Genomic DNA, 23,432 nt, shown 5'->3' with positions numbered 1-23,432 from the left:
ATACATAGAAAATATGTGACATATATTAAAAATATATATAAAATATACATATAAATATATATACCGGTCGGTTCAGTTAATCATCGATTTTTTATAGGTTAACTGAAAACCGAACCGATCCTTCGGTTTTTCAAAAATTCCAAACCAAAATCAGACCCATCGGTTCAGTTAACCACATTTTGCGGTTCAATTCAATTTTTTGGTTTTTCGGTTTTTCATGGACACCCCTAGCATTTTATGCATAAATCCAACGAGAGTCAACGACTCAACTGGTCACAGTCTTTGTTTTTTCCCCTCTTTTAGTTTAGAGAACAAAGTTGTATACATTGGTGATCACCCCTGAAAGTTTCAATAAAAACTCATTAAGAGCCTCAAAATGAAAGGATCAAAACGAGTGTCTCAAGATATAGAAAAAGTGAACGAGTTGGACAGAGTTGACCTGGATTAGGCATTGAACACATACTTCATATGCACCTTTTCTCTAGTCCTTCCATTGTTCCCTCTGCTCTGTCCATTTCTTTCTACTTCCTTTTTTGTAGTGGGAGAAAAAACATTGCTCATAGAACTGCTCACAGCAAAGAGATGATCATTCTTTTCAAAGATATGGGGATCTAGTTCCATGAAAAGTTTGTTTGGATGCCTAGAATGAAATGATTTCATTGTAGTTTTCATTTACATCTGAAATAGATCAATTTCTGGTTGTTAATTAAGATTAGAATGAGGTCGTTTGGGCTTTCCTGAAAATGGATTTGTTCACAGTTTCTGTTATCATCTTTGACTTGACTGAAATAGTGACGAAGTTTGTGTTCATATACTATGCAAAACTAAAAACAAATGATTCTAGTTTATGTAGTGTCAAAATAGGAAAATACTTGGAAAACAGACACATAAATTAAGCGTTACAAATAGTTGGATTGGGATATTGTAGCCAATTACATTTGAGCCTCCCTAGGCTTGAAATCAAGATTTGGCAAACAAAATGGGATCTGCAATTTTGCAGTTTGCACCTATTCTATACATTCTTTTCAGATGGGATCAAATGAAAAAACATGTCTCACATATCTCACTTTACTAGTTATCATGATGAAAATTTGTCCTCTCATGAATCACAAAATCATACACTTACAGTATGAAAAGTAATTAGGCAATAGCAGATAATGATTGGGATGGGTATAACTGAAATTTTATCTAGAATTGTTACTTCATTTGCATGAAATTATACTGCAACAATATCAAGGAAAATCTGGAAAAAGGAACATCTTCATGCACCAAATTGTATTCATGAGTGAAATCAACTTTTAAGTTCTTACTTTTTTTACTAATATTTTCCACATATCAACATGCATCGCCTATTGTTCTGTAAGTTAATTTTATTAGGGTACTTATATAAGTGTATTCATGTGCAAAATATTGGAAACCACCTTAGGTTAAACATATGGACAATACAGTTCCAAATGTCCATGGACCTGCTGCCATCCTCATGGGGTGCTGGGATCCATCACATAATTTTCTTATATACAGTTTCTATCTAGCAGTTTGCACCTCCAGTGGCAATGTAGTCAACATGCAATCTGCTCAAGGGCTTCATTTTTTTTTTTTAATTCTTCATTTATTGGTGAGAACTGCTAGTTTTTTAGGTCTTTCATCCAGGAAATGATAGGTTGGTGCATTGAATTTTCTAGAATTTGTAAAATGGAAAAGCCTAAGTACTCCATGTGAGAAAATTATGAATGGGAATATTCCCACTTTTGCTGATGGGTATGGGTGTTGTAAACAAGAAAAAGTATCACAATTATACAATATTAATCTTCTTAGGGCTGACTTTATTTCTATATAAAGGTGATGGAAAACAAAAGTTTTGGTTTAAAAGGCCCAAAAGTATAACTAAACTTTTTCAGGTTGAATTTTTTTCAAAATCTACTATAGAGAAGGAGCCTAATAGGAAATTCAATGGAATTAAGATTTTAGTTCTTGTTTGTAACTTTGTAATAAGCACACATGGACTAGAACAGTTGTTTTTGCTGAAGTTATGTTAAGGTAATTAAGATATCTTGAGGATCTGTCATTGTTTGTTTAATTTTTTATTAGTAAGAAATTACTGATTATACAAAATCTACAATTTTGCTTTTTGATTGCTGATTGACTAAGCTTGAATGGTTCAGAATTTTTTATTCTTCAATCATGTTATAATGATGAGATGACCAAGTACCTACCTCTCTTCAGGTCACTGAGGCTCTTGCACGAGCCGGGCTTGAGTATTCTAATCTCATTATTGGTATTGATTTCACAAAAAGCAATGAGTGGACAGGTTTGCTCTCATCTATATGCTTTTGAGATTCTTTTATTTAGTAAACAACATGCTTAACATGCAATGAAAACTAGGTAAAATGTCATTCAACCATCCGAACCAGCACCATATTGGGGACACTCAAAATCCATATGAGCAAGCAATGTCAATTATTGGGAGAACCTTAAGTGCATTCGATGAAGATAACTTGATTCCCTGCTTTGGATTTGGAGATGGTAGTTTCTTTTGAAAATGTGTATTAGCAACTTGATTGGTAGATTTTATCTGGATAAAGGAGATAATGGTGTCCCTCTTGTCAACTTTGGCAGCTTTAACACAAGATCAAGGCATCTTCAGTTTCTATCCAGATGAGAGATCTTGTGTTGGATTTGAGGAGGTCTTGGTGCGTTACAGACAATTAGTCCCCCATCTACAATTAGCAGGTTGATATTTAGTTCTCTTCCTTACGTTATTTTTGTTTTGAATAAATTAACTGTTTTGATTCTTATCAAATATGGTTTTCCATTATCTTGTGCAGGAGCAACATCATTTGCACCCATCATTGAAAGGGCTATGACTATTGTTGAACAAAGTGGTGGTCAGCACCATGTTTTGTTGATGATTGCTGATGGGCAAGTATATTTTCTATCATTCATTCTTTTTAAAAGGCCATTACCTGATGCTGGTCCCAGAAATTTAGGATAATGGACCTAATCTTATGGTATCTTTCTTCCACAAAGTGGTTATTTTCAGACTCAAACCCACGTTCATATGCTTGTCAAGCTAAGGTTTTATCATTGCACCAAGCAATGCTTCAGATTCTATTAAGTTTGAAAAAAGAACTTTGCTCTTGAAGGAATGTTGTTTTTGCATGAATTTTGAAATGACTTCTGATTTGGTAGCTCAGTCGTATTCTTACATTGGATTCTAACACCACGGATCAAGCATTATACAAGAAGATATTATGGGCAATATACTTGCTAGGATGCTTTCTTTTTACATAGTTTGTATAATATTGATTGTGAGACCCCGGATCATACAACCTAGTTGAATAAAAAGTAATAGTTTGCAAGTCTAGAAAATAGATTGAAATCCAACAATAAGAAAAACAGATTGTATTAGTTTTGCAATAAAATTATAGAATAATCAGAAGTTGTAACTAAGCACTAAAAGGGAGAGAAATTGAAAGGCCAGAATTGGTCTTTTTGTATATAAAACACAATTTAGCCAATTGTGGAATGCATTTATGTTGTAAGGGAGCACTAAAAGGTTAACTGAAACACACTCAAGATGGAGATTTTCCCATGGATATGTTCTATTGTTGCTGATTCCAGGTCTTTGAACAGTAGAACAATATAATCGGCAATTAACTTACAATGACAAGCTTGATTATGCCTTAATATGCGTAGGTGGATTGCCAATCATGAATATCCTACCATTTTCAAGGAGTGCGAATCTGAAAGAAACCTTTTCTTCACAGGTAACAAGGAGTGTTGAGACAGAACATGGGCAACTAAGCCCACAGGAACAAAAAACTGTAGATGCAATTGTGGAAGCCAGGTAATGACCTATGTTCTTTACTGGATTTTTCTTGGCAATTCACATTCTTAAATACTTCTCTTTTCTTTTTTCAGTAAATTCCCCTTGTCAATTATTTTAGTTGGAGTTGGGGACGGACCTTGGGACATGATGAGAGAATTCGATCATAACATCCCTGCCCGTGCCTTTGATAACTTCCAGGTACTATGCTTTATTTGGTACTTTGCATTCTGCTATTTGTAATATCTGCCATTTATGAATTGAAGACAAAAACTTCTTTTGCTTGTTCAGTTTGTAAATTTTAAGAAATCATGTTAAAGAATATCCCAATTCAGAAAAAAGAGGTAGAGTTTGCTCTGGCAGCCTTGATGGAAATACCATCTCAATATGAAGCAGCAATGGTGCTTGGTATATTGGGGTATTAAACGTACTTGTTCGGCATCGCTTTTGATGTTCTCACTCAGTATGAAAGTTGTGCTAGTCTTAGATGCTATATTTTAACTGACCTATTCTTTCCATTTTCCATTCTCAAGCAGTCACCCAAGAGGGGAATCTCCTGATAGGGTTCCTTTGCTCACACCTCTTTATGATGGACCTTCATCCTTGCAGCAGAATGGACATTCTTACAGTGAACATGACATACCTGTTGCCACGGCTCCCCCTAGTGCTGTCTTTGATGACTTGGTACACAGTCCATTACCAGAATAAGTGTTCCCCTTTCTTCTTGATAGAGATTAGAGGAAAATGCAATTGATTGCATATATCTTGTTGTTGAGATATGAGCATTGTGGCAAGAATTGATATATTCTTTTCTAATGGGTTTGTACAGGAATGCCCCATCTGCATTACTGATCGGATGGACATGGCCTTTGGTTGTGGGCATCAGGCAATGCAGCTCTGTAATTCTCCAGTTATTAGGCTACTTTGAACAACTGGAAAGATATTTAGTTAATATGTTATAATTAATTTTAGCAGACGTGTTGCAAGTGCGGTGAAGAACTTCAATTTTGCCCTATCTGCCGAAAATCAATTGAAATCAGAATAAAGCTATATTGAAGATGTTATACTGACAAATGCACAAAGTTTGAAAATAGTATGGTGTTGGTAAATTAGATGGTGCATTTTTGGATACATTGAGAAGAGATCCAAGAAATTGAGAATTATAGTGTATTTTGATAATGAGAAAAATCTGCATTGCATGGGGTGGTGTACAATGTTGAAAATGTTATTCAAAATTCAACATTCTGATACATAGCACTTCAAAGTAATAAAATATCAAACTAGACAAACAGAACCATGAAGCATTAATGCTCAAGAACATAATAGATCTGAAACACGTTAACCTGCAAGTTACAGATGCTGGACTTTGTGAAGATAATATTGATGTTAGAATCCTACCTATATTTTTATAGGTCAGTACTGTTGAGATTATTAGGGTGGATTTCTAGCCCGTTTCAGTTACTTACAAATGACAGATATTATTGGATTGCGTCTGGGCTAGAGTTGTCAATGCAAGGTCTGGTCTGGGACAGGTTGGACCCAGTCCCGAACTGATAATAAAATTATGTAGAGCCAGTCCTGAAGCAGACCCTATAGGGTCTATAATACCAGACCTAGAACCAAAATGATTATTAATTAGGCTAACCGAGTTGAGTTGATAAGATCCAAATACATTTAACATCTATAATTACCTATAAACCTGCTTACATGTTAATTAAACTGGCACTTTTTACCATTTTAGACACAAAGTTTAACAAAAAATTGGCCTGGGCCTGAAAACTTGGGTTGGGCTGGAGTTAGTCTTAAAGCAGTTTAAGCCCAAATTGAACCAAGTCTCATGCAACATGAACTATATTTATGTTAATGAATATATGTATACAGGAAAAATGTCATATAACATTTTACCCTGTACATTCTAGGGTATATTCACTAATCACATTCCATTTCTATGTTGGGAACTTGGGGTAAAACCGTAAAAGTGCGAAACATGAGTATGATGGCTTTCAGTTACAGACCTAATCAATGTGCACAAGCTGGAGCCTAGTTGCTGAATGCTGATAAAAAAAAAAAAAAGAAAGCTGGAGCCTAGTTATATTAGGTTTAACTTGGGCCGAACTTGGATCGGCAAAGTTGGGCATTGACTTCAGGTTGGACTGGGATTGAGCATGAGGTCAAGCTTGGTTTGAATTTTCAGCCCAGCCCAAGTTAGCGGCCGATTAGGATAGTATTGAAACGACAAAATAGTTCAGATTGAGGTCTGCAGATCCAACTTTTTCTATCGATAAGACCAATTTGTCGGCATGCAATAAGAGAAATATGTAATGTGAAAGCTTAGAATTTAAGAAAGCAAGCATACTACGTCACCACATGTGGTATGAAAATAAGAGTGCCTAATAAAAAAAGTATTGGAGAGTTGGGCTGTTGTGGTGGACATCTCAGCCAGATGACCCTACCCCACCTACATCCTTGACCCATTCCATTCCAGCTTTTCAAAAGCCCAACACCCGCATATTTCTGTCATTCTGTGTCGTGATCCACTGCTTGAAGTCGGGGGTCTTTCTGCCACCTGGACAACGACTAGTTCTATGCGGGACCATTAGTCTAAATTGAGACCAGATCTGCTTCTCACACTTGGCGTCTCACATGCACATCCTACCATGCATTGGGAACATTTCCCGTATTTATCAATTATTATTCATGGGAGATGTTCTCAATGCACGGTGGATGTGCATGTGAGGAGAAGATTCCGTCTTGTCTAAATTTGGATTTGGACCTCAAAGAGCGCTTCTCATACCAATCTCACAGTGCATTCGGGCCCCATTTGGTTCGCGGGAATAAGAGTCTGGAATCGGAATCGGAATAGTCCATTCTAATTCCAACTATTTAGTTGGATGGAATCGGAATTCCACTTCCATTCCTTCTAGAATGGCATTCCCCCGTTTCATAGAATGGTCATCCCTTGACCCTCCATTGGGAATGAAATCTTATTCCAATTCCCATTCCTTTTTAAACCAAACAGATTATGGGAATGGACCATTCCGATTCCAGAGGATTTCAATTCCAGTTCCAATTCCGATTCTGATTCCAACTACGAACCAAATGGATCATCATATTTGTCACAGTTGCATCTAATGGAGCATTCCTTATACCAACCTCATAGCACTTACAGCCACACATCGGGAACAATGGAATATCACCCGTACAATGGAATGACACTTTTAATCATTTCAGATCGATTCAATTCAATGTATGAACCAGGTCTGATCACCTATCAATGGAAGACATTCCAACATCCTATCAACATGATCCGACACTATATATCTCATACACGAGGAGTCCCAGTCTCATGATAAGAAGTGTGGTATCAAATCTTATTGATAGAATACTAGAACTTGTTTTGTTGGTAGATGATCCATTGAGGTATGGGCCAATCTGTTCAAATTGATTTTAATTCAGATTGGTTTCAACTCAAACTTGGTCCATTGACACTTGTACTCTTATCTTCTATCAATATATCAGACATTGGTTCTAATCTGACCCAATCCAATATAAATCTATCATGAATGGACTAGGTCCAATACAATCCAATAATACTTGATCATTAAGTCTTAAACTGGTCCAATTCAATATATATTATTAGAAAATGTTCCCCAAGCATCATTCTCAGTAAACAATGTCTCTCCGATAAATCACAACATACAAATACGAGAAATATTATTGATGTGCGGATGCAATTACTATGGAGTTGGTGTGTGAAGCAGGTTCTGTGAGGAGCGAAGGTGTAACGAACGGGATCTATTCCTCGCACATGGGCGCCTCACAGATACATCAACCATGCATTGGGAATATCTCCCATAAATAATAACTTATAAATACGGGATAATCGGGAGATGTCTCTAATGCATGGTAGAATGTGCATGTGTGATCGGTGTGAAACGTCTTGTCTGAGGAGCGGATCCGGTCTCAACGTGTACTGGGATGGTAAAGGTTGCAACGTGGAGGACCGTTGATTGATGGAGGGTCAACGATAACGTAGAAAAGCCGCAAAACACCTACAAAACACCCCTGAATATAATTAGTTAAATACCTTTCACGGATCCAAAATGCTGGTCCAACCAATCTCTCTGCAGTGCCCACAGTTGACGGTAGATCTTGTTATTCCATTAATCTTCCCATGAAACGAAAATTTGACCTAAGTATCTCTTTATTCTTATCCAATTGTTCCTTAATGATGTATTTGACCAATCTACATCACATGGTGGGTGATGGTTGTTTCATGACCAACGACAACTTGTTACCCATCGGATGATAATCATTTTAGAGTCAACACATGAAAAATCTCTATATCGTCGAATGTCACCAAGATGCTGATGTTTTGGTCCGGTACCTGCAGTTGGTTCAGAATTGTCATAACTCATAATCGGGTGCCTAATTGGCAACTGATAAATGATAACGGCCCCCAATAATTCCGTTGTCACACCGTTGGGCATTGAGGTGGCGTTTGATAACGCTTTTAACAGGTTTGAAATTTGAAAATATTATTTTTCAGATTTTATAAGTTTTTGAGTATACATCTGAAAAGTTGATCTGAAATTGCATTTCAGAAATTTCAGATCTGAAGTGTTTAGACGGCGGGCCATGACTCAACACATTCATGTGTGTTCAAAAGTTTGACCCAAATTTATTCACACTCGAGCTCCAAACCGATGTAGCGGACAAGTCTCTTCAAAATTTAGGTTTCCCTTCTTCCCACGATCTATATTCCAGCAATTAACGGCAATGGAGAACACGAAAAAACCTATATTCCAGCGATTCTAGCGATCTACGATAATGGACAGCTGTGACAGCAAAGGGAGAGAAACGGAGAACACAAAGGGAAACAACAATGGAGAGCTCGAAAAAACCTATAGTTGCCGGTGATGGAAAATTCATTTCCGCCTGTCTTCCTTGCCTTCTCGCAACTACCACTACTAGCGGCATTCGATTTCCCTCACTCTCTCTCATTCTCTCTTTACTCTCTTCCTACCATTGGGCGTTCAATTCCTCTCTCTCCACCTGTCTTCCCGCCATCACTGCTGTAACTCTCAACACCGGCGATCAATCTCCCTATCCCTCTCTCTCCCCCCTATTTTCCCGTAGTTGCAACAGCCCTGTTTCAGCAATGGTGTTCGAATGTACACTAAATTAATTATTTATTATTTTAATTTTAGTAATTATTATTAATTATTAATTACATTAATAGTTTTTATATTAATTTTCTAATATTAAATATTTTTTAATCACTTAATAGATTTTATTAATATTTTAATTCTTAATTTATAAATTGATATGTATTTTCTGATTTTATTCTTATTTTAATAATTTATTTTAGTTTTATAATTTGTATTTACATCAATTATTAATAATTTTAATCTTTATTAATTATTAGTTATTTCAATATTTTTAATATAATAATTTATAATTATTAAATAGTTTTTTCATTACTTCATGGATTTTATTACTATTTTCATAATTATTTTAGCTTTTAATAATTTGTTTTTAATTTATAAATTTATATGTACTTTTCAATTTTATTCTTATTTTAATATATTATTTTTTATATTTTATAATTTACTCATACTTTTAATATTATTTTGAATTTAACAAAATATTTGTTATGAAATAATGCAAATTGAACTCAAAATTACCAAATAGTCTGTTTTAAGGATAAAATAGTAAAAGTAGGAAATTTCAAATGTTGGAAGGTTGATAAAAAAGAGTGATAGAATTAACATTATAAATATTATTTTATTAATAAAAATATTAAAAATTATTAAAAGATTAAATAAAATGAGAGTAATTAGACCAATATAACAAATATGCATTCCAATGAAACATTCCTACAAACTATCCACCCCATAGGAAACATCAACAAAAAAATAATATAGATGATAAATTAGAGAATGACCCATCCTTATTCACGCTATTTTATGAACATGACCATCTAAATATAGAAAAACACTGTATTACAGGATGATATCAACAATATTTACACATTACCGAATGCAGTTAAAATTTCAAATTTATCAAACGCTACATAAGCATCAGGTAAACATTCCAAAAAATCATTTTGGCAGGGCACGACACAATCGTCCTCATCCCTTTTTATTTAAAAGGAGCGCACTCCTCATCATTAGTCCTAATACTATTATATATGCATTAAATGACAAGAAACCCTCGTGTTGTGCTCCCCTTGTTTAAAAGCTCTGGCCATTGTTCGGAGAAACTTCGGGAAAGCAATTATCTTTGTGTAAGAAACTCTTCAAAGTTGAAAAAGTTAAAAGGCTATTCGCTTTAGGTGCCATGCAAAATTACCATTATAGGCTTCTGGCTGACTGCACAGTGGAGGAGCATCTCCTGACCTGTCACTTACAGGCACAGCTATTCGCCTACTGTCGATCCTTCCAGGATGGATAGACAATAGACATACACCGATAGAGGCGGAACCTTGTTAAGGACGAAAACGAAAAAGAAGAAGGAAGGAAAACGATGGAGAAATTGTTGCAGAAACTCATCAGTTGTTGTCATCGAGGTACAAGAAAGCTTGTTACCTCGAGGAGATTTTTCTGACAGAATAGCGGTGAATTTGTTGAAGGAATTAGGGTTTTCTCGTCTGCTATGGCTCAAAAGAATCAGAACAGAGGCACTATAATGATATAACGACGATGGCAGCAGGATTTAGGTCGAGTTGATTGTCTTTTCTTGGAAAATTCATTCTTCGGATAAATTTGTGATTCTTTTCTATTTTTAAGAGATATGGATATAGACATGAACATTAGGTGGAGTTCGAACTGGGCAAGTTTTTCTATTTGACTCGCCTCTTTCTCCCTACTTCCTTTCCTTGCATGTGAAGTTGCGTTTGTGTATTATCTTCATTTATTATTCAAAAAATTTTAATGAATAAGCGTGGAAAATGAGTCCCGTTGCGTGTTGGTCTCTTCCTAATTCATAAGCCATCTGGCACTGCTTCTCTGCCTTCTTTGGAGTCTCCTGGTTTTTGTTACTCTTTAGCCCCTATCTAGCGAGCAGTTAAGGAGCGTCGAAGAGGGGGACTCAACCTATCCCTTAAATGTATCTTCGAAGGTCGGCGGTTTTAACAGGTCGTTCTTAGCCGCTTTTTCTCGGTCTTTCGTTCAGATTTGGAAGAAAACTACCGTGTCTTCTTTGTTCTTCTATTTTTCTAATTTTCCTGGAATTTTCGTTCTTTGACGGAGATCCTTATAACCTAGAAGCAATAAAAAATAATACGATATTTAAACTCATTTTTCTTTAGAAGAGAATTTTTTCTGCGTTTCTGTTCGAACAGGTTATTATCATTATTATTATTTTTTGCTTTAGGTTGTAATTGAAGTTAAATGAGTACATGTCTCTGAAACGACAATATTTCTCTGCTTCTCTTTGTTAGGATTTTTTATGGTGTTTAATTTGCTACGTATTGTAGGTAATTGGTTGCGTCGCTCTGGTGTATATTCTTCTAAATTAGAGAGCTCAAAATTGTTAAGCATTAGGATAGATCACAGAGTTAATGGGGGGTAAAAATTCAAGGTCGACCAGTTGGAGACAGTCTTCTTCTTTTGGTTCTAGTTCTTCATGGGGTCGTCATGGTTATCCACAGTCACCATACACACCACACAATCCAAATTATGCTTCCCAGCAAAACTATGCTTCTCAGCAAAATTATGCGCCACAGAATCACTATACTCCTCCACCTGAAAACTATGATTATCGGCCCCCAGATCCAAGAAGGAAGTTGGAAAGGAGGTACTCAAGGATAGCTGATAACTACAATTCCTTGGAACAGGTTAGACCATACTTTCCGAGATGTTTTATTTTGAACATCCTCTCTTTTGTTATTTTCGCGTCATGCACGGTTTCAATTCTTTGATGCATGTTACTTTGTTGTTTAACCACGGGTATTGGATTCCAGAAAGGATTTGGAAAGAGGAGGGTTTGAAGCCAATGATTCTAGATGATAGTAGATAGTAGAATCGAGCCCAGATCTCCTGCAGGCAAAAACTCTGGAATCCAATAATTACTGTATAAAAAGCTCTGGAACTGTGATCTATGTCTGTACTGAAGGTGTTGGTACATTTATGAATGGAAAGTTCCAAGAATTTCCACTTCCCTGGAAGAAAATAATGTGTTATGCTCAGTTATGAAGTTGTGGACATGCATCCGCCACTCTACCATATTTGATTTCTGGTGTCTTGCCAGCTATTGGTATAATGGCCTTTAGGAGACTTGAAATTGGTGGAGGTTAACTTGTTGAAAAGAAGGATTTTGTGCAAAACATCTTGTTTCTTGTGCAAGTTTCCACTAGACACTTTTCACAAAAACCTCATGTCAAGGCACATAAACATGTCTGCTGGTTTGAGTACTTCCCCTGGCTTGCTGTATTCTGTAGCCTTATTGAATATTCTTGTTTATATTGTGCCTTATGACAAGTCAAATAATAGAGAAAAAACGGCTTTGAAAATAATGGAATGAGGTGATTCTGAATGCTTTTTCCTCTCCTGTGCCTTTCCAATAATACTACTTGGTATGCTTACTTGAACAGATTTGTGCAATGCAACAATAGTCATGAAATGCAATGAAAAAGAAAAGAGTAAGACATTAGCTGAATAATTTTTTTTAGTGCCCGGCCAAAATTACTGAAGTAGAATAGAAACCGGACTAGTTATTTTAATCCTAACAGAGGCCATTCCCCAATGTTAGCCCCGGATTTGCAGGGTCCTGGGAAGGGTGGATTGGATAAGGACCTGGACCTGTGGCATTTTTTGCACGAAGTGGCTGATCTCAGACTTGAACTGATATCCTCATGCTTGCCAGTCTGAGATTTTATCATTAAACCAAGGAGTAGCCCCTATCCAATTCATAACAATGGAAATAATATTGTCATGCATTAACCATTGCCATTGTCATTTTACAAAATTAGATAGAATCTGCAGCATCTTGGCAACAAGGAATACAGAATCTGGAATATGATTATCATATTGCAAGGGGTGAAGATCAATGAAAAGGGAGAACATGGAATAAATATATGCACAACAAATTATGAGTCGTGTGGAATTCTAGAAGATGCACAAGTATATTGAGTTTTCTTCCTGAAATTTTCAGGATAAAAATGCAAAAATACAAACTGAATATTCTAACTTTCTGGATGTGGCAGGATTAATAACATTATAAAACATTAAATTTAACCATAAATTATGCAACTAGACTATGTTTGGATTGTGGGAGTGCATTTATATTTAAGTTTCATCCATTTTACTGATCCCCTGAAATGCAATGACTACTCTCTGCAAACCTGGAAATTGAAAGGTATAGATCCACTTCCTGTTGAATTCCATTCCACTAAGGAAATGGACCTGAAGTGTGTGATTAGGAGATTTCATCACCAATGCCAATTTCACACTGATCCAAATCAGCCTTAGAGTTTAGTTGGCATTCATTGATTACATTTAACAGTTCTGTGAAAGTAGGTCATTACAGTTTGTTTGGTTCCCAACTTCAATTGCTGACTGGTGTTCTTTCACCTTTAAATTCTTTTATATTGGTTGCCAGAGTGAATTCCTTTTAATACAAGACAGCATCTTACTGGATAATTCAAAATCGGTGCTGTTCGAAGTTGGGCACTTCATTTCTTTGATAGGTAAATGACTGTATTGATGATAAAAAGTGTAAATTCCATGACCCTAACTTATCTAGGTAAAACATTATACTGGTAAAGCAAGTTAAAATAGAATCTACATTAACAAAGTAAAAATGTCATGGCTGCATTCTTGAATAGAATATCATACAGATATCTCAATACAGTTTCATACTTGTACTAAATAACAATTTTTTTTGAATGAAGGTTCCTTTCTTGTTGCTCATAGTAGTAACACTTCCCCCTTTGTCGATGCTTTAGATAGGTATTAGGTTTTTGTAAAAATTTTGTCTGGTTACCATATTTAAGGAATTTATGGATCACTTTGATCATCTAATTTTGTGTGTGTATTTCTGCTCAATTTTTTAGAGAGCTTTTACACTTATGGAAACAGTGACCAAGAATTTAGCTTTTACTTCAAATACTGAATAAAAATTTACCTCACTCCAGGTCACTGAAGCCCTTGCACAGGCTGGCCTCGAGTCTTCAAATCTCATTGTTGGTATTGATTTCACAAAGAGCAATGAGTGGACAGGTTTGAATTCATTTATATGCTTTGAACTTCTTTTATGAGTAGTAAGAAACATGCTTGACTTGCACTGAACAATAGGCGCAAGGTCATTCAACCGGCGAAGCCTGCATCACCTAGGAGACAGTCAAAATCCTTACGAGCAAGCAATATCTATTATTGGAAGAACATTAAGTGCATTTGATGAGGATAATTTGATTCCTTGTTTTGGATTTGGAGATGGTAATTATCTATTAAGATGTGTTTAGTGAATTGTTACCATATTTTATTTTAATCACAGAGATTATGTCTCTCTTTCATGTGCTGGCAGCTTCAACACATGATCAAGATGTCTTCAGTTTCTATCCAGATGAGAGAGACTGTAATGGATTTGAAGAAGCATTGACACGATACAGGGAAGTAGTCCCTAATCTACGATTAGCAGGTTTCTATTTCCCCTTTATTGCTTTATTGTGGTTTTGAAAAGGTTCAGCCATTTGGTCTTTAGTTTTTCCATGTTTTCTGTTTTCATGTGGCAGGACCGACGTCATTTGCCCCTATTATTGAAATGGCGGTAACCATTGTTGAGCAAAGTGGTGGCCAGTATCATGTTTTATTGATAATTGCTGATGGGCAGGTATACCATCATTTTTTTCCAGGTCCCATTTTAGTTGAGCAAAATACTGGTTTTCAAGAGACAATGTTTGCTTAAATTATGAGATGAATGTCTTATTTGATATGAGTTACTCAAATTGTATGGTTTGTGGTTCTGAAACTGCCAGAAATAGCAACTGAGATTGTATTAAGAAGTACAGTGGTTGCACATTTGGTTCTTGATTGAATTTGGAATTAGTCCAATTCCAAGTCCAAGTGATGACATGCATATTTTAGTGCAGAATTGTATTTTTTCCTGAAGTGAAGTGTCCACTTTCAGTTCCTAGGATTGGAATTGGTCCAATTTGAAGTCCAAGGGATGACATAAAATATTAGTGTTGCAGGGTTGTTTTTTTTTTTTTCCAATTCTAGGAATTGGAGTTTAGGATAAGAATGCAAAACACTGGTTCTTTGCGGGGGGGGGGGGATCAATTTGAATTACAGACCTCTCTCAAAGCCCTCCCCTCCCTTCTCCATTGCAAGTACCAGTGGTGGTCTTTTGAATTTGTACCATGAACTGTTACCTCTCTGATATAGATCAATCCCACAGTGTTGAACCAAGTCTAACAATTAAGTCAAAGTAGATTTAGATCTATGGACCAGTTCTCAAACAATTATATAAAATGAGGAAAGAAGATAAAATAATCTAGGACTCAGCACCTAAAGCTTCTTGCTGGAGTCAGATCAATCAAGTTAGTTTGGAGTCAGCTCCAAACCAAGAAGAAGAAAAATTGCCTGTAACATTTAATTAATGTCATCACCCTCATTCGAAAAAGAGTTTTGCTTACAAGCTGTATTTCTGTACTCCATAAGATTGAGGCTTGTTGAACTTCTATTTCAAATGGAATCCAACCTTTTAGTTTGCACCAATTTAACAACTTCCTAGGCCAGCAAGTAAAACAATCCTAATCTAGACACAATAAAACTGGATAAATCATAGACTCTGAATTACTTTGTAACTTTGTCTAATATATCTTGTGACAGATCTTGAAACAACTAGACTGGCACATGAATGGATGTAATGCTGTGGAAAAATAAAATTCCTGAACTACCCTTAAAAATCTCCCAAGGAAAATATGTTCAACCCCAACTACTGAGGTGGATGTAGTCCAGCTGCACCCATAGAAAATCTCCTTTAGCATCTGGCTAGACAAACCCTTCTCTTGCATTTTGCACCCATCATCATTGTTTCTGCAGCCCTTTTTCTGTTTCTGTTGTAGTCATTTTCTGCTCATGTTAACATTGCAGCCACATCTGGTCACTGTCAGTGATTTTGCCTTACCCTAATGATGGGGTATTTCTATTTGTAGTTTTTCTTTAGATTAGCGACCTATACCTAGTTCATGCTATTCCATATTCAAATTCAATTCCTTACCAATTGTGTCAGGTGCAAAAACTTAATTTCCAATTCTGGAAATTATAATTCTAAGAATTTCAATTCCAATATTGGAGTTCCAAAGTCCGATGATAATTCCAATTATCAAACAGGCCCTATGATTGCAACCTATTGGGGTATGCTAGGCTGCCTTGGGCCATAGTTGCTAAGGTGTCACTTAGGCACTTGCCTATATACTCCCTAGGTGACAAGGTGCCCTTGCTGGGGTGCTTAGAATGAAAGCCATGTCTTACCAAGCAGGTTGGACTGGTGACCCAGTGACCTGATCAAATTCTGCTTTGGTTAACATCTGACTGTCATATAACATAATTATTGATTTGGTCAATGGCCCATCGATCTAGACAGTTGAACTGTTGAATCATTTAACCCATAAACTGGTCACTTGGTTTTTGTGTGTTTTTTTTTTTCTTTTTATTTTTTGATTTTTTTTGTGCATGACACAATTGGTTGACTCACATTGATGCAGACAACTTATTTCAATATTGTTACTATGGCTGCATCTTATTAGTATGTGTTTTGATACATTGCATCATATATCATATATTATTTATTCTCTGTTTCGGGATCTCTAAAGAAGAGAGAAAGTATAAAAAGTCATCTTCTTTTTTTTCCTGCAATCACTTGCTCTCCCTATTATCTCTCTCATATAAAATAGAAAAGGGGATTGACCCCTTGTTTTTTTCCCTTTTAATTACTCTCTAGCTCTCATAAATATTTTATCAGTATAAAATTATAGCCTTCTTTAGTTGCTAATAATTTTTGACATGTAATTCTTCTATTAATTACTTATTATTATATGTTTGAAATATTCAAATTAAATGATCTAATAGCTATTATTTATTATCTTTTATTGCTTTTTTATAAAATTTAAGGTGGCTGCCCCTCCACCTGGAGTAAATTTTGGGGTTTGAAAAAAGGCTATTATCTTTTATATAATAATTATTGGTCATGTTTTGAGATGAAATTAAATATTATTTAAAAAGCATTGATATTTTTTTTCCAATTTATATGCATGCCGATTAGTATAGAAACCAGGGAAGTGACGTAGAATTTGGTTCTTTATTTGCAAAATTATTTTGCTTAGGTACCTAGACTGTCACCAAGAATCACTTGTACACTTTGACGACTATTACTCAGGCAAATCAAAATCATCCACTTGGCCCATTTTTTTAAGTAAATGCTATGATCATGTGTTATGATGTTTAAGATTCATTAAAACATGTGTGAGGTTGGCAGGTTTTGATTGGCTTGAGGTTGGCTACCCAAAGTGAACTCCAACTTGTAAGATTAATAGGAAGATATTATGTTGTAGGATCAGAAGGCTTTCTTAGAATTAGATTTATTTATCGGCCTACCAAGATGATAGGTGTATGTGGCTTTGAAGAAGGTTCACTCTTTGCATGTGCTGTCAGGACCAAGGAGTTCTGGAAAGAGGGTTTTGTTCTGACTAAATAGGATTAGTTGGTTCTGGATAGTGATGTCATGAAAAAAGGACCAAGCAGATAATCATAATAATTATATAGAGAACTGAGAGATAAACTGCAATTACCAATGGGGTGGGGATTTCAGTAATAACATCCTTGTATTACCTCCAAATCATAATTTTATTAATTTGCCAATCTTTGTGCGTTGCCATCCATGACAGCAAGATCTGTTTCATTTAGCTATTTGCTTACTATTCCAATTACATCTGAGAGAAACCTTGATTTTACAGGTAACAAGAAGTGTTGATACAGAGCGTGGTCAGCTAAGTCCCCAGGAGCAAAAGACTGTTGAAGCAATTGTGGAAGCAAGGTTATAGTTTTTTCCCTTTATCAATCATTTATTTATTTAGTTGGCAATCAACATTCTAATATAGTTGTTTCTTGCAGTGAGTACCCCTTGTCAATTATTTTGGTTGGAGTCGGAGATGGGCCGTGGGACATGATGAGGGAATTTGATGACAATATTCCTCAGAGGGCTTTTGATAATTTCCAGGTGCAACATGTTACTTCCTATCTCTTCCATGTCATTATCTGTTGGTTTCTGTGTTGGAAATTATATTATCAAGAAATACGGTTGGGAATGATCACCTTTTTCTTGTTCTGTTCAGTTTGTGAATTTTACAGAAATTATGTCAAAGAACATTCCAGTTTCCAGAAAAGAGACTGAATTTGCTCTTGCAGCCTTGATGGAAATACCTTCTCAATATAAAGCAACAATAGAGCTTAATATATTGGGGTAATAAATGAACCTGTTCCTACTTGCTTTATCTGAATTTCATGTTCTCTTTCTTTTGGCGTGTATACATGTATTGATGCTTAAATGCATAAGCTAAGTTTTCTCCTTTTCTGTTGCTCAAGTAGTCGTCGAAGAGGGAGGGCTCCTGACAGAGTTCCTCTGCCCCCACCTCTTTATGGTGCAGCTTCATTTAACCACAGTGGCTTAAAACCTTCTCGCACAAACAGTTTCCAGCAGAGTTCATCTTCCTATGGTAGACATGATGCACCAATGGGCACCGCTCCCCCAGCAACTTCAATTTCTGATAACCAGGTAGAATTACCAGAACTCTTATATTTGATAAAATGTGGCGTCTCCTGGCTCCTGCACTTTTGTTTCCTGGCTTTTGCTTTGATCATGATAGAGTCATTTGCATATTGGCTGTGGCTGCTACTGAAACTGGACCGTTAATGGACATGTTGCTACATGAGTCATCTAGCAAATATCTAGGTCAGTCTCAGCTCAACAGCTCCTGCAATGTTTCACAACAAATCCCTCTCTCTCTTTTTTGGTGGAAACAAAGCCCCCTATTTGGGTAGTCTTTAAATTGTTGAGTCGAAACTGTTATTGACTAGAGGGAAAGAGGTCCAGTAGATGCTGGAAGCAAAAAGCTGGCGGGTGGACCAGGGAAAGGAACATGTGGTTAATCCATATTAATGGTCTGAGTTATCCATGTTGTCCATCTACGCAATTGACCGCTGAATAATAAGGTCATTTTGGGGAGACCTCAAAAGTCTATTGCTTGTAATATGTAAATGCATGCATGTTTTATTTGAAGGTTCTGTGAAATTTGGGAGTCATTGTTGTGGACTTGAACAGGTTTGCCCTATTTGCCTCACCAATCCAAACGACATGGCTTTTGGCTGTGGCCACCGGGTAATTTCACTATTCACTTGGTCTTTAATGAGATTGTGAACAAAAATTAAGGGCCAAGCTAACATGTTTAGGAATCATTGCCACAGACATGCTGCGAGTGTGGACCAGACCTTCAGTTATGTCCCATCTGCCGTAGTCCAATCCAAACCAGAATAAGGCTTTATTAAGCATTTCTCAGCTCCACAACCGAAGCAACTACCGATGTCAAGATTCTTTGTAAATTCTTCTCAGTTGAAATGATAAACTCTCTGGTGTTCGGTTTTTGGCTCAGTTTTTTACATACCAAGTCCATGGATTGTAGGGGCAGATAATCATCAAATGTGGTAGCTTGTACATTTCTCTAGTTTTTAAATCCTAGTGTTGAGCGTCATTGACATTTACAAGAGAGCTGCACGCTGTTGTCTGTTACTTTATTATTGTTATTATTTTTATTTGGTGGGCGGTAGTGACTGGCTTATTTTGATTGTTTTCCGCGGAAGGGGAAAATGAATGAAAAAAAAAAAAACTCCAGAATAATGATCATCCCATTTACTTGATTTTGGACGACCAGAAATTCTGAGTTTCGAGAGATGCAGTCTCAAGAAATTTCAAATATTGCGTGATGCATCAAGTGAGAATCTTGTGGATAGCTAAATCCTATTCTCGCGATCAGACCTGTAGAGACATGATGTCTCGTCAATCGTCATCGTGATTACATGATTCCATGTTCAGAGTATATTTCGTCTTCTCACAGGCGAGTGTTTTTGGTTAAATACTTAATACTCCTTAAGTGGGGGCACTTGTAAATTTGAAGGTTCAGCTTGTTATACTTCATGAGAGATGATAACATTCTTGATCTACACTTATGAATAATAAAAATTGCCCTTTGTGATCAATTTTCATTATCTTTTGTCAAAACGGTCCTGAAACTTCCATTCGCTCCATGTCCAGATGGTGAATACTGACTAGCCATTGTATTTCTAATACCAACTAATAATGCTTTCTTTGGTTGCATGTAGAATAATAGGGATCCAAACTTATAGGAAAATGAAATTCAAGTCTCAGGAGAAGAGTTACTTTTAAATATTTGCAAATTTACAAACGTGGCCATAACCTGTAAGAATATCGAATAGGCTATGAAAATAGCTGCACCATGAAAAAAAATTGACCCTTTGAATTTTTCCTTTTTTTTATTTTATTTTACCATAAAAATTGCTATAAACATTTTGGATGGGCCATCCCACAAAGCCAAAAGTTCAGTGAGCAATAAGCAATGAAAACCAACAGTTTGAATGATATAAGCAGTTGGTCCATAAAACTGCAAACACAACGGTGCTTAGAAATGAAAAAAAAAGAAGGAAAATCAGTTGATATAATGCCTATGAATTTAATTCTCATACTGTTTAGTGTTTACATTGAGCAATAAGCGTTTTTGGGTTTTGGCAATATGATTGTGAAAGCCAACTTACAACTGCAAAGCCATAAACGTTTTCAAGACAACCATCCATTTTCATTTATCATGCATTTTACTTACGTCATACATACAACGACGCAAAATTGAAGACAAAATAGACAACCCTGTTGGGCCTTAGCTTAGGGCTTTTATTAGTCCTCTTGCATAAATCTAACCCACTGTGCTATACTTGGTATTCCACCATTAATGACTGTAAGCAAATAATAACCAGAAGGTGCAACGTTTGGAGAGGGAGGAGCTTCAACAACAGCTCTCATCCACCCACCGTCCTCTCCAACTACACTCTTGCACTTGAGCCTCAACATCCTTTGATTCATAGAAACACCATGAGTCGTAAAGGGGGGCGAATACGCACTAAATTTGATGCTGTCCTTGTCCGGTTCTCTCTGCAGATCAAGCCGAAACTTGATGGTAAACTCTTCACGGTATCGAGCACCGTACCCGCCATTAGAGTAGTGTATCGACAGATTATTTGGCCTTCTACCATCGAAGTACTGGTCCATGTAGTATGGGATAAATGCTTGTAATCTCAGTTCAGTGGGAAATTTCACGTCCTTAAAGGTATACCTAGCATGAGGGTTACTTCCTGCTACCAAAACTCTTCCGTCAGGCAGAAGAATGGCCGACGAGTGATATAACCGAGCTACTTTTGTGGACTTCAGTACAGAAAACCTTCTGCCCAACGATTTGTTTGGCTTGTATAGGTAAGGCTCCAGAGATGGATTTGCTGCATTGTTCCACCCTGCACATCCGTGTGTCGCGCCATTGATGATCAGTATGTTACCGGTTGGCAGAATCAAAATGTCATGTAAAAGACGAGGACCTGGCATTTCCTCCATTTCCCACCTGGGTTTCTGTTCTGTGATCACAATTCTGCCGCAAGAGCTCAATCCCTTCAAGTAGGTCTTTCGTTTTGCGGCCGTGTAAGCTCCTGTGGTGGCACCTCCACATACCATGACTTCCACCTTCTGGAACCCATCAGTGTGGTCTAGAGGGATTAGAACCGAAGAACCAGAGCTTGGGTAGTTCCTTGATCCACCACCCGGCATCCTGGGGAAGGTCTTCACCACCTTATTTCGCCTATAATCAAGAAGAATTGAATCCCGATTTGCAAAGATGAATAGATTTCCATCGGATGAGAGGTGAAGGAATGGATAGAGATTGTTGCCTTCTTCCTTTCGGTTGTTGGTTTGGCGTAGGAGGGGGAGATAAAATGACCTTTCCCTGCTGCTACTGCTAGAAGATAATAATTTGGGCAAAAATTCGTAAGTGAAGACCCTTCTACCACCCACGATAATGACCCTATCCTTCTCGGGGAGTATCTGGTTGGACGCGTACCATCGGTTGTCAGCCAATAAGAGAGCTTCTGGCGATCTCCAATCACACCGGTGGTCGGAGCAAGGATCAAAGTATCTGATTCTTCGGTAGCCATGGCCATGTCCACCCGTCTGGAGGAGGGTTCCATTGCTCAAGAAGGTACCCGAGGAGCACCAGGTATCAGTTTCAAGGTTTAAAGCTCGGATGGTGTTGCCCTCGATATCATACTCAACTGAGTGAGCCCAGCAGGAGTCTACAGATGGGTTCCAGGAAGAGGGCACACACCTACTTCCATCGTAGTGACTTCGACGAACAGGGTATCCCGACCGCCCAGCTCGGGTCTGGTCAAATATCATGACGGTGTTGCGATGGGTTAAGGCCGTATGCATGGCTACTACGCCAGTGTTGTTTAGGAGAGTCTGCCATCTGCCTCTCTTTGCTCCTGGTGGTGGCCCTCCAGCTGCACTACGTACAAGTAGGAAGAAGAGCAGGATGGTGGGCATAGATTTGGCAGAGAAGAGCCTCTTCTTATTGATAACTTTCATATTTGTTTCTTAATTTTCTTGTCTGAACTCTGAATCAAATCAAAGAGCTGAAGAGCGAAGACTCTCGATCCTAATTAAACTCGAATAATGTGTTTAGTGAAGATCCGATTTTTGAGAGGAGGGTTCATGCATTGGAAATGGTTACGATTATTCCGGTGGTGTCAAATGTCTTACACCATCAGTACTGCGGTCTGAATTCTGAATTCATGCAAACGCTCTTGGAAAGAGGTTCAGGTTACTATGAAGTGAGAATATGGATCAAGTATAGACGTATAGTTGGTTTAAATTATGGACCAAGGCCACTTGAACCGGTGATTCATTCACAACCCGGAGGAAAACCAAACCGGATTTCTCTAAAAATTGGTAAAAACAAAACTCAAATTAAAAAGGGGTAAGAAGAACCACCTCATATTTTTTAATTATAAGATTAAATTTTGGGAGCGACGGATTTTCTTTTTTCTTTTTAGTCATGAATGCCCTGACGTGTTTATCATTCATTAACTTCAATTTTCATAAATAAAAATAATTTTATGTTTTTTTTTTATCAGACCAATGAGTGGTGAAAACATTAGTGGTGGTTCTTTTTTTTTTTTTTTGGAAATTGAGATGTAGAAATTGGTCAATTGAATTTTGATTCTCATTGATCAAGAAACCTATCTCTTAGGTGGATAAATAACCTTTTCGCCTAGGGCTAAAATGGTCATTACCTTATTTATATGGAAAATAAAAGAATATGAGTAGATGCATTTACTCGGATTAGTAACTTACCAAAAAGCGAACGGGCCTAGATGTATCTCTAATCTTGTTTGGTCTTTACTCTCACCCTAATCTCGTCGCATGCTGGCTGTTGCTGGGATGGTCCGTCATTGAAATTGATGCCCCTGAACGTATAAACTAGGTGGATCAGCCA

At 36.9% G+C, this 23,432-nt stretch overlaps 1 protein-coding gene and 2 pseudogenes across 10 annotated transcripts; 2 read left to right on the top strand and 1 right to left on the bottom strand.

Annotated features, from left to right (window-relative positions):
• Window positions 1-2,387: 2,387 nt before the first annotated feature.
• LOC148862657 (E3 ubiquitin-protein ligase RGLG1-like) lies at window positions 2,388-4,989 on the top strand (annotated as a pseudogene). The gene is made up of 8 exons (XR_016108954.1): window positions 2,388-2,523; window positions 2,617-2,730; window positions 2,826-2,923; window positions 3,768-3,847; window positions 3,922-4,027; window positions 4,118-4,244; window positions 4,363-4,510; window positions 4,656-4,989. The product of XR_016108954.1 is annotated as an E3 ubiquitin-protein ligase RGLG1-like (transcript).
• A 5,106-nt stretch (window positions 4,990-10,095) lies between these two features.
• On the top strand, window positions 10,096-19,723 carry LOC148862656 (E3 ubiquitin-protein ligase RGLG2-like). 8 transcript variants are annotated; one of them, XM_088980858.1, is made up of 12 exons: window positions 10,096-10,547; window positions 11,307-11,666; window positions 13,965-14,049; window positions 14,125-14,265; window positions 14,354-14,467; window positions 14,562-14,659; window positions 17,787-17,866; window positions 17,944-18,049; window positions 18,165-18,292; window positions 18,418-18,604; window positions 19,151-19,207; window positions 19,294-19,723. In XM_088980858.1, exons 2-12 carry the CDS (start codon window positions 11,391-11,393, stop codon window positions 19,372-19,374), a joined length of 1,353 nt encoding a protein of 450 aa, XP_088836984.1. In that variant the 5' UTR covers window positions 10,096-10,547; window positions 11,307-11,390; the 3' UTR covers window positions 19,375-19,723. The 8 variants fall into 8 exon arrangements, with proteins under 8 accessions (XP_088836984.1, XP_088836979.1, XP_088836985.1 ...); XM_088980853.1 differs by having other exon boundaries at window positions 18,415-18,604; XM_088980859.1 differs by having other exon boundaries at window positions 10,343-10,965.
• An 830-nt stretch (window positions 19,724-20,553) lies between these two features.
• LOC148862655 (aldehyde oxidase GLOX pseudogene) lies at window positions 20,554-22,630 on the bottom strand (annotated as a pseudogene). Its single transcript, XR_016110248.1, has one exon. The product of XR_016110248.1 is annotated as an aldehyde oxidase GLOX pseudogene (transcript).
• Window positions 22,631-23,432: the final 802 nt, after the last annotated feature.

The sequence above is a fragment of the Nelumbo lutea genome, chromosome 3 (assembly GCF_056320005.1).
Source record: "Nelumbo lutea isolate HS-2025 chromosome 3, American lotus-T2T, whole genome shotgun sequence".
NCBI classification, from domain to species: Eukaryota; Viridiplantae; Streptophyta; class Magnoliopsida; order Proteales; family Nelumbonaceae; genus Nelumbo; species Nelumbo lutea.
Note: the sequence above shows the minus strand (reverse complement) of the source record. Positions and strands in the feature narration are given on the sequence as shown.

Bases quoted from the DNA above. Each gene is read 5' to 3' on its own strand.
- LOC148862656 (XM_088980853.1), top strand. From the start codon at position 11,391: ATGGGGGGTAAAAATTCAAGGTCGACCAGTTGGAGACAGTCTTCTTCT. The intron at 18,050-18,164 runs GTGCAACATGTT...TGTTCTGTTCAG, and splicing joins GGGCTTTTGATAATTTCCAG to TTTGTGAATTTTACAGAAAT. The intron at 19,208-19,293 runs GTAATTTCACTA...TCATTGCCACAG, and splicing joins CTTTTGGCTGTGGCCACCGG to ACATGCTGCGAGTGTGGACC.